At 45.9% G+C, this 10,021-nt stretch overlaps 1 protein-coding gene across 2 annotated transcripts in view; it reads left to right on the top strand.

The window, feature by feature from the left end:
• Positions 1 to 10,021, top strand: part of LOC111959500 (adenylate cyclase type 5) — a 50,627-nt gene that overhangs the window by 28,317 nt on the left and 12,289 nt on the right. For both annotated transcript variants that reach the window (XM_023981116.2, XM_070437601.1), the window contains exons 9-10: positions 1,574 to 1,690; positions 2,088 to 2,246. In XM_023981116.2, the coding sequence (XP_023836884.2) occupies positions 1,574 to 1,690; positions 2,088 to 2,246 (276 nt within the window). The remainder of the gene's footprint in view (positions 1 to 1,573; positions 1,691 to 2,087; positions 2,247 to 10,021) is intronic.

Genomic DNA, 10,021 nt, shown 5'->3' with positions numbered 1-10,021 from the left:
TATGTGACCAATAACATCTGCTAACCATGTGTATGTGACCAATAACATCTGCTAACCATGTGTATGTGACCAATAACATCTGCTAACCATGTGTAAGTGACCAATACCCGGTGCCCCTATAACATGTCTGGTAAACCTGCAAGGTGGATGGTATTGATTTTTCCGGCCCTGAGAGTAGCAGTCCCCTGTAGAGTCAGAGTCAGACTGCTCAGTGAGGCATCTAGAGAGGAACTGGCATGTAATTGGGCGAAAGATTAACGTGGATGTAAACTCACATTAGGGGTGTTACAATTTTGTCAGTTGGGAACATTTGTGATCGAAGGCAGCGATCTGATGATGTTATAGCTGTTTTTGTTGTTCCTGGAGGGCCCTCTGGGTATTTCATTTCCTGCTGTCTCCTCATTGGGAGATGGCCGGCTTGGGGGGAATGAAATAGGCCCCAAAATCATATTGGAAACAAGGAGAAGAAGAACAACAGGCACTTGATCTTCTGTAGTTGAGGGATTTGTGATGAATATTGTCATTGTAGCACTGTAAGCTTTGGGAAAGGGAGGGGTTTAGAATTCCAAAGAGGATTCTTTATAACTCCCCAGGTCAAATGCGATCCACCAAATCAGTGCGTTTTGCATCCCTTTGATATTTTAAGGAGAAATTGTGCACCAATATTGCATTTTAAAAGCCTGTTATATAGACCACATGAACAATTCTTTAAATCTGATTTTTAATAATGAAAAGACTTAATAAAGTGCCCAAATTCAGKATTTTGACATGTCCCTCTGTGCATCCTCTGTGTCTATGARTCTAACCCATTAAACCCCCAACATTTCTTCAAGTTTCACCATCATTGTAAAGCCCTAGTTATTTGGTTGCTTTGACAGTCATTTCTGAAGATTATTATTTTTRATGTGATTAGTGATTCATTTTAAGAAAGAAAAAAACGATCCTTTATTTAATAAAGGCCAACCCTGTTACGTGAARGGAACTCTCATTTTAATATGTGTAACTATTCATTTTTAAATACCATTTTCAAAAGAAACATTGAACATCTGAAAGTAAAATCCTCGTGTAAAAGCAGGTGAGCTGATTCTACTCTTTTTGGACATWTTGTTTTTTACATCAACCCTGTTACTTTATTTGGCACTTAATAGGCACCTACTATAGCCATTTTGATTTAACTTCCTGAGATTGGAACACATGTTTTTTATTAAGTTGAACATGTGCTCTTCATGATAGTGTATTAAAATTAAGTGAAATAAACMTTTTTCTTCTTCACCAAGTCACACTACTCAAAAGGAACCTAACTGGTGGAACTACCAGTCTAGACTACCGTTATGAAACAAATCAAATCACATTGTTTACATGTTGAAAATGCTGCATGCTTGATCCTGGCATTGCAAGGAGTCTGGTTTTGTGGGAAAGGGGTAGACAGACATCACTTCTACCAGCATGTGTCAAATTGCACCCACAGTCATAGCTGGGATTGTTGGCTGTAGGATACAAACATAACGCTCTCTAGTAACCCACAATACTTGAGACTGACCCACTAACCATAACCCCCCCTCCCCYGGGACAGTTTTTCCCAGCGTCTCTACAGACTCTGTCCAAGATGATAGTCCAGTCCAGACTCAACAGCACCCTGGTGGGAGTCTTCACCATCCTCCTGGTCTTTCTCTCTGCCTTCATCAACATTGTAAGTCCCTGAGCCTCCACTCCAAATGGTTGCACAGATCATTTGAAGGGGTAAACCCTCAAAGCTTACATTAATCAAATCAAATGTATTTATATAGCCCTTCTTACATCAGCTGATATCTCAAAGTGCTGTACAGAAACCCAGCCTAAAACCCCAAACAGCAAGCAATGCAGGTGTAGAAGCACTACATTAAAGAGTGTCTGACATCTGTGGTCATCCTATGTAAAGTCTCCAGGGTTGTGTTCGTTAAGGCACTTTGTAGCAGAACGTTTTGCAACGGAAAACAAAAAGTATTTATTATTGGACAGAAGTTCAGACATTTTGTGCCCACTAAACACTACCCAGTTTTCATTCATAATCATGTGAACCCCTTTGACCTCTGTCCTCTACCACCTAGTTCACCTGCAGTACTGGAGACCTGAGGGAGTGTCTGAGCTGGGAACTGAACATCAGTCGCAGCAGTGTGAACGCCTGCCATGCACGCAGCCTCAACTACACCCTCGAATCACTGGATGGCTTCTGTGGCAGCCCCTCACCCAACTGCAACTTCCCTGAGGTGTGTGTSTGTGTGTCAAAAAAAAKCATATATAAAAATATAAATAGAAGAAGCTAGGCTTGAGCAGTCATTCTCACTGTACTGATTATATGCCAGAAGTGGTCAATACATTTCACAATGGTAATGCTAAAACATTTGCAAATGTTTGACATCTCTCTCTCTCTTTCTATGTCTCCCTCACCCCCCCTCCACCCACCCTCCCTCTCTCTCTCCCTCCCTATCCCCCCTCCCTCTGGTCTCCGTTTTATGGTAGAATTCAAGGCACACTTAACCAGCATTGCGCTACCCACAGCAGTTCTGCAGCCGATACGGCCCATTCCCATTGGTTCTTGCAGCTTCATCTGGTCTGTGGTACTATACATCTTGTTTTCAAACAAGGAAGCAAATGAATACACGCCAACACACCTCAGGCTGCATGTTAAGGCTATTTTGTACCAAGGAGGAGAGTGGATGTGAGTGGCTGCATCCAGATAACCTGACCTCTCACAATCACCAACCTCAACCCAATTGAGATGGAATTTGGGATGAGGTGAGCCCAGAGTGAAGGAGGCAGCCACAAGTGGCTCAGCATATGTGTACTCGTCAATCTGCCCTAAACGCACTACATGAGTAGCGCTAATCACTACATCAGCCTCCGTAGTCGGGTAATCACACATTCGCTTAGTCCATAGCGCTGTACCCATACGCCGATAGCATACGCGCCTATACTTTCTGTGCGTACATAGACGTGCTCTTACGCGTAGTCGATTCTACTGAGATCTAGACGCTATATGCTAATGCGTGTGTAATCACTGCTTAGTATGTCATCGCAGCTCACGGACTGTCTCCAGTCAATCTTCTCTGTAACTCCAGTCTGGACGCGACGTGTGCTGTGATTAACAGATTGCGTATAGCTATGTGTGACTAATCTCGCGCACACTACTTGGTGTCCGACCGCCCTCACCTCACCACCGCTCCTCTCTTCACGCCTCCACTCTTATCTACTCACACCCGGCGCAACTCCTAAGTGCCATCTACTACTCCCTCAGCCTATATAGACATCTAACACGACTCATCTTTCTAGACTGATCATGGGACTCTCAAGACGATAAAGATATGGCAGTCTGTGCTGACTATTGACCCACATAGATCGAGTGAACTATGAGCAGACACCATATATCGAACATCTAGTCTCTATCGCTGTTTCGTGTGTGGTGATAAACACTTACTGAATGATTCAATTATAACATAAAAGCTAAGCCTCTTATGACCCACCAGCTCTTTGACTTCGCGTTTACAGTAGTATAATACTAGACTACAATACCTCTTCATGTATGCGGCACCTCAGTTTCTTCACAGCAGTACCGTCATACGCTATCTGAGAATGTAACATCGTGTCTACAGCCCAACTAAGAAGCATTTTCAGTAGATATCTTGCGCACGCTCCCCAGAAGACTCATCGATCCCGTACTATATATCTACATATATATCGTTTGTAGGCTGCAGACAGGATCGTCGATGCCCTAGCACAATAATGTACCTCGCTGGTGCGATCCAGCGCCATATTACGACTGCTCTTACGTCCGGGGGCATCCAGTTGTGTTGCTGATAGTCTATATTGCCCGTACTACTGCTATAGGGGATGCACTCTCGGACACGCGTGTGTGCGACATAAGTGCTTGATACGTGTCACCCATCCATAGGCGTTTAGTATTGTCTTTATGTATACCACAAGACTTCCGCTTACCTCTCAGTGGTTAAACAAGAGGAACCTTCGCCCCTGAGTCTGACGTCCGCTGGCGCTCTGGACCAAGGTTTTCATTTCAAGGATTCTCTTGTACTTTGCTGAGTTCTCAGCGCCACGTGACTCTCTTCTATCCTCGAATCCTGAATTAGTCTCCCAGTCGCTGCCGCTGAAAAACCATTGCCAACAGCATTGTGCTTCGCCCAACTGCTGTCACCCATAGGATTATACACCGGCGCGACTGTATCCAGCCCATAGCTACTCTCCCTCTTGTCCACCATCCCTAATCCCTCGTATTGTACTCTACATTCTGCACTTTCTCTCCCTGTCATTGTGCCATATTCTTTTGGTTTCATACCATAGACCCCAAAAGCATATTGATTTCTCCCTGCATTGATGAGTCCTTTATCTCCCCGCGCTCTCTCGTGTGCGTCTCCTCTGTAGAACTGCTTCGCGTCGCTAGCATGCATCAGCGCGATACATTGGTATGTTCTTATTGATCGTTGGTGGAGGTCGACCTGAAGAAGATGGTTGTCTTCTCACTGAAAGGTTCTTCCATCGTCCGTCCCGGATTAACCTCCCTGGGAGCTGCGTGTAGAGCGAGACCCATCGGGTTCGTTGTTACTCGTCCATGACCTGAAGCCCCTCTCTACCCCGAAATTCTGTGTTCAGTATTGGCTGGCGTTACGCCAGGCCCGACTTCCCCCTCAACGGAAAAGTCTTTCCCCCACAAACCTTCTCCATTTCTAAGAGAATTTTTGATTTGAAGAGGCCACCTAGCATATGTTTTCCTGGCGGGCGACCTGCACATTGCCGACAAGTAAAATTTCTATAACCTTTCCAGATATACTTACCGTGGCCACCACATTGCCGCCGCAGTTCCACCTAGTGTGCTCACTAGAGTGCATAGAGCCTTTACAGTATGTTTTTTTCTACCCTATGACTTTAAATAAGTACATTGTGGTTTGTTCTACACATTTCATCCAAAATATACTGGACGACGTGTCGTCCTTGTCTACCTTAAGATTATGAGATAAATAGAAGATTCGACAATAAATCGTGTAATAGCAGCTCATGTAAGAATTAAACTCACATAACGTCTGGCTTTCCTCCCTGTGCCGTTACTGGATATATAGATATATTTGTGACGTTTATCCTTGTACACGTGATCCTTAAAATAATAAACGTCGATGCAGAGGGTACGAAACTCCAGATACCCCATGCACCCTCACTCTGCTCTCTACTATGGCCTGTATCGCTGAGTCTGTCGGCTCTCTGTCGTCGTATAATAACGCGCTCTCGCTGATACTACATCGAGCTCCTATCGCGTGACTAGCTGCTGCATCATTTAGAGTTCCTATATGATACGTATCCTACCCCTGACGCGAACATAGGGCTATTATACCCCCTCATAGTGTCTTGTCGCCAACATCAAGCCTCCGTCGCCGGCGTCGGCCCGTTATCCGAAAAGGCTGCATACAACAGTGGCCTTCACTCAACGTGGATATAATTCGACACTCACATAACAACACTCGAATCATCGAAAGATACTGACTGGTAGATCGCTGCGCCCTTGTGCGACCTCATGTGTCGCCTGACATATCTCCTATTCAGTGTGTGTGGACGCGCTCCACGTGTGATACGCTCTCCTTCCCACGTACACGCGTGGCTCCACATACACATGAGTGGGCGCCTGACGCCACAGTTCTCAATAAAACAAACACAGATCTCCCAGTGCATTACTACATATAAGAGTGGGGTCTCCGCTTACCATTTCCTCGATACACATAATCGGCAAGGTACCCTCTCTGACGTACGACAATCTCCTGTATAGTTATCATCCCTCGAACATGCGATGAAAGTCCCGCTAATATATACGCTCTGATCCGCAGGCATCCTCCAGGCTAGCCAGCTACGTCTGTGTTGGCAGGTTCTAGCCGACCGCCCGATACTTATCTCCGGCCTTCTGCGCAATCTTCCCCTAGTCAGCTATACTGTCACATGTGCAGGATATACCGCTCATTCTTCTGGTCGTAGACAGGTGTGTGAACGGCGCTCGTCTCTCGACACGCGGACCCCGGTATCTAGCTCGTCACTATTAACTGAGACAATAACTTCCACTCTCCTCACTCTATAGCAGTCTCCACGATATATCTGAGTCGTGCACTCCTAACCTAGCAGAATGTGGTGCGTATCGTCCCTGGTCAAAGTAGAGATGTACTATAAAGGGACATTAGCGTTTCCATTGGGACACACGCTTTTAGGTGTTAACTGCTCGGAGTCCTCCAGTGAGGAAGTAGAGTCTGCAGCTCTCCTTTACGCCTTCCCTTGACCAGGCCTACAGGCACTCTAGTGTGTAGTTATAGGAGTTAGGGACGTTGGACAGGTTCTGAGGGTCAGCCTGGAGAGAGAAAGGCACGAGAGCAAGACGAGAGGAGAGGAAACGAAAGGTGGGAAGTTAGTAGTCATGGGAAGTCACACAGAGACTGATAGCAGTGTGCAGGATTCATATCTTGATGATCGAAGCACCACTGCCTGTCATTTCACGCTGGCCAAAATTATAATTTAATAAAAGATCGACACAAGGTTAAAAAAGGAGTGCACCACTGCAGCTAATGCTTCGCATGGTGCATTTTTTGACAATGTTTCGACCCTTAGTTTCATCATAGCTTATAATAAGTCCACCAATAGGAAATCCTTGGTGTGTGTATCAGTTTCTTTCTGTGCTGTGTTTCTGAGGTTGACGTGGAATCCGCTCAAGGTACACCAGTTGCTGTCTGGCTGGCCCGGTTGGACTGTTATTCCCCCAGATATCATACTGGGGCTATCCTGGCCTCCGATCACCCCAAAGCCCCACATGGCCCTGTTCAGACCTGGAGCAGCAACGGTGTGAACCGGGATAGTTTATCAGCATGTTTTTAACAGAGTATAGATACCCAGTGATGTCAATATACCATCTTTTTATCGGGTCAGCCCCCCAGGAGTTTTTCGCCTCATCCGTCGCTTCAATCTCTGTGTGGTCTCATCTAGCATAGTATCACTCTATCAATGCTTACTACAGATGAGTCATATCAATGCTACTGACTGTAGTGCTCTCTATAAAACAGATTAAATCCATTAACATACACCTCCTCTCAGGCCCTCGAATCAATCTTATCAACCAGCTGGCATCAGACGTCATGCATTCTTGAAGTTATCAGCTGTGCATATACGCACTTGCAATCTATGAGCTCCCGCACCCGTGAGCGTCGCGATGCACTAGCCCCTATCGCAAGATATTAGTACGCTCAACGCCTCGAGACTCGTCATCGGCGTCTATACTTACTATCTATACACTCATCCTAGATGCTCGAACTCTAATACATCTGACCAATGGTTATCACTGGTCTAGTGACACTCACGACAGCGTGTAGGTCTGATCCTATATGACGATCACATGTAGATATGCGCGATTAGCTTCCTGCTCATCTCATCAAGTATTGCAGGCGTAGTCTCACGTAAGATATGAAATGCTCTTGGCGCATTCCTCTCCATCTACAGTGCGATATGTGACTTGTCTCACTAGCGCCGGGTCTCTGTGTATAACTCAGCCCGCCTATGCAGCTGTTTAAACCACAACACAAGAGGAAAGGCCCCTCTCCCTTGATCAAATTCTTGTATAGTCACTAATGTGACGACAGTTCTTAGATATCTCGTCTAGTCGCGACTATATCACTGCTCGTGTGACAGCTGTTCTTTCCCCATTCATTACCTCTCTCCTCCTCCATCAACAGGATCTTCTACACTCCCCATCCTCATACCCCCTCTCCCTCTCCCATTCCACAATCTCTCACTCACCCATTCTCATACATCATCTTCTACTCCCCATCCTCATCACTCTCATCCTCCCAATTGTCAATCTTCCTCATACCTCTCCTCTTTCCCCCTGGCCGCGATAGGCACGTTCATCGTCCTCGTTCCCCATCCGGTGTGCTTCTGTCCGGTCCTCTATTCTCTATCCTCCTCCCCATCACTCATATTCTCTATTCCTTCTCCCTCTTCATCCTCCTTTCCTCCTTCCCCATCCCTCCTCTCCTCCTCATATCTCCTTCTCCTTCCCCGATAATCTCTATTCTCTATCCTACTCCCCATCGTTCAGTATCTCTTATTCCTCCTCCCCATCTCATTATCTCGTATCCTCCTCACATCTCAACTCCCTCCATCATCCATACATCTCTATCCTACTCCATCTATTCGATTACTCTCCTATACCTACCTCCATCATTCAATATACCTTAACATCCTCTCCATCATATACCCTATCCCGCAATCTATATACTCTCTCCTAATACCCATCCTTCACTAACTCTCTCTCCATTCTATCTTCCTCTCTTTCCCCATCCTACACGCTATACTCCTCCACCACTCCTGCTTACCTCTCTCTTCCTATACTTCCCCCCATCATCATACCTAGCCTGCCCTCCGCCTTTTCATCCTCTTCCTCCTCCCGCCTTCTAAGCCCTATCTCCTCCACTCCTTCTCACCTCGGTCAAATCTGCAATGATCTCGTTGGAGCAGCTAGACATTCCAGCTCTTCGTTCGTGGGCCTCCAAGCTCGTATGTAGTAATCAGGGATGAGTTGGAGACTTGGGGAGGGAACATGGACGTCAACACTCACAGACTGGGGTAGTGAGAGCTGTCGTTGCGCTTCCGGACGCGAAAAGTTCGACCGCTCAGCCACTGTCTTTGGGGTAGACTTGTTGTGGAGGATGGCGACCGTTGTAAGTCCGGAGCCTCCCTCCATCTTCCTCCTTTCCTGTTGTGGCCGGAGCGGAGGTATAGGACGAGGAGGTTCAAGGAGCGCCTATCAATGACCTTGGAGAGACACACAACACACACACACCTACCTTGTAGTTTCCTAAGAGTCGAAACTCTGGCCTCTGGACTCACCTGCTGGGGCGTGTCAGAACCAGAAGCCAGGAGAAGACGGTGATATGACACGGGAGTCATGATCTTCAGAGGACCTTAGAGTCCATCACACAGATGGACAGATACAAAGATCAAATACCAGGCTGAGCCACTGCACTCTTTAAATCTATGTTACTTTCAATAACCGCTAGCATCGACTACATACATTACTAAAACCAATTATACACAGTGGTTACAACAACTGTTTGATCAATGTTATCTAACTACCTGAGCATTTGAATTGCCAGAAGATCTACGAGGACGCACTTGAGCACTTACAAGTATATTGGATTACAAATGATCTCAATCAATTTTGACGTTTCGAATTTGTTTCCATTGGTATATAGTGTTTAAGGAGCTACATAAATTCAACCTTGTTCATTTATTGACTCACTGTTGAGAAGAGGACAATAGAAAGAAATTTATGGAGAAGACACTATGAAACCCTCGGCTCTCATATGTAAGAGCGGAACACCCATGACAGGACTGCAGCCTGGCCTATCCAACAGTCAATCTTCACATGAAACGTAATGGCACGACTAAACGTCAGGACAGGTTTTTAATTTAAGATCGCTCTCCGTGGAATAAATAGCATGGTGTTAGAGCAAGCAGCGTCCACCATCAATACCCATTTACCTCATCTACATATTATCTACTGGGGATATTTCCAAGCAGAGTTGTTTGTCCTCATATCTAAAGCTAGCTTTGAAGATCGATAAAAACATAGTGAGACATCCAAGCAGTTACCTGCTTACGCCTCTAGCAAGAACACATTGCATAAAATATACTAATGGGACTCATCGTTATCTATCTTTCAGTTTCATGACTTTGTTGTTGTACCTTGCTGTACCTGCATCAGCTGAATGGGTCTCTAAACTCTCACATAGCGTTCGGCACATGACCAGCAGGTCAGCGAGTCTGTCCGAACAGGTGACCACTCCTGGCACCTCCCATGATGAGGAGGCAGAAATCTCGATGAAAGAGCATGAGCTAAGAGTTTACCTATACTGCTACCTTAGAAAAACTGAGCTGGCCAGTCCAGGGTCAACAGACACACAGGAAGAGAAGATACCAGCGGGAGAGAGGAGGTTTGGAGAGAAGAGGA

The sequence above is a fragment of the Salvelinus sp. IW2-2015 genome, linkage group LG36 (assembly GCF_002910315.2).
Source record: "Salvelinus sp. IW2-2015 linkage group LG36, ASM291031v2, whole genome shotgun sequence".
Taxonomy (NCBI): Eukaryota; Metazoa; Chordata; class Actinopteri; order Salmoniformes; family Salmonidae; genus Salvelinus; species Salvelinus sp. IW2-2015.
This window is presented reverse-complemented; position numbering and strand designations above follow the sequence as displayed.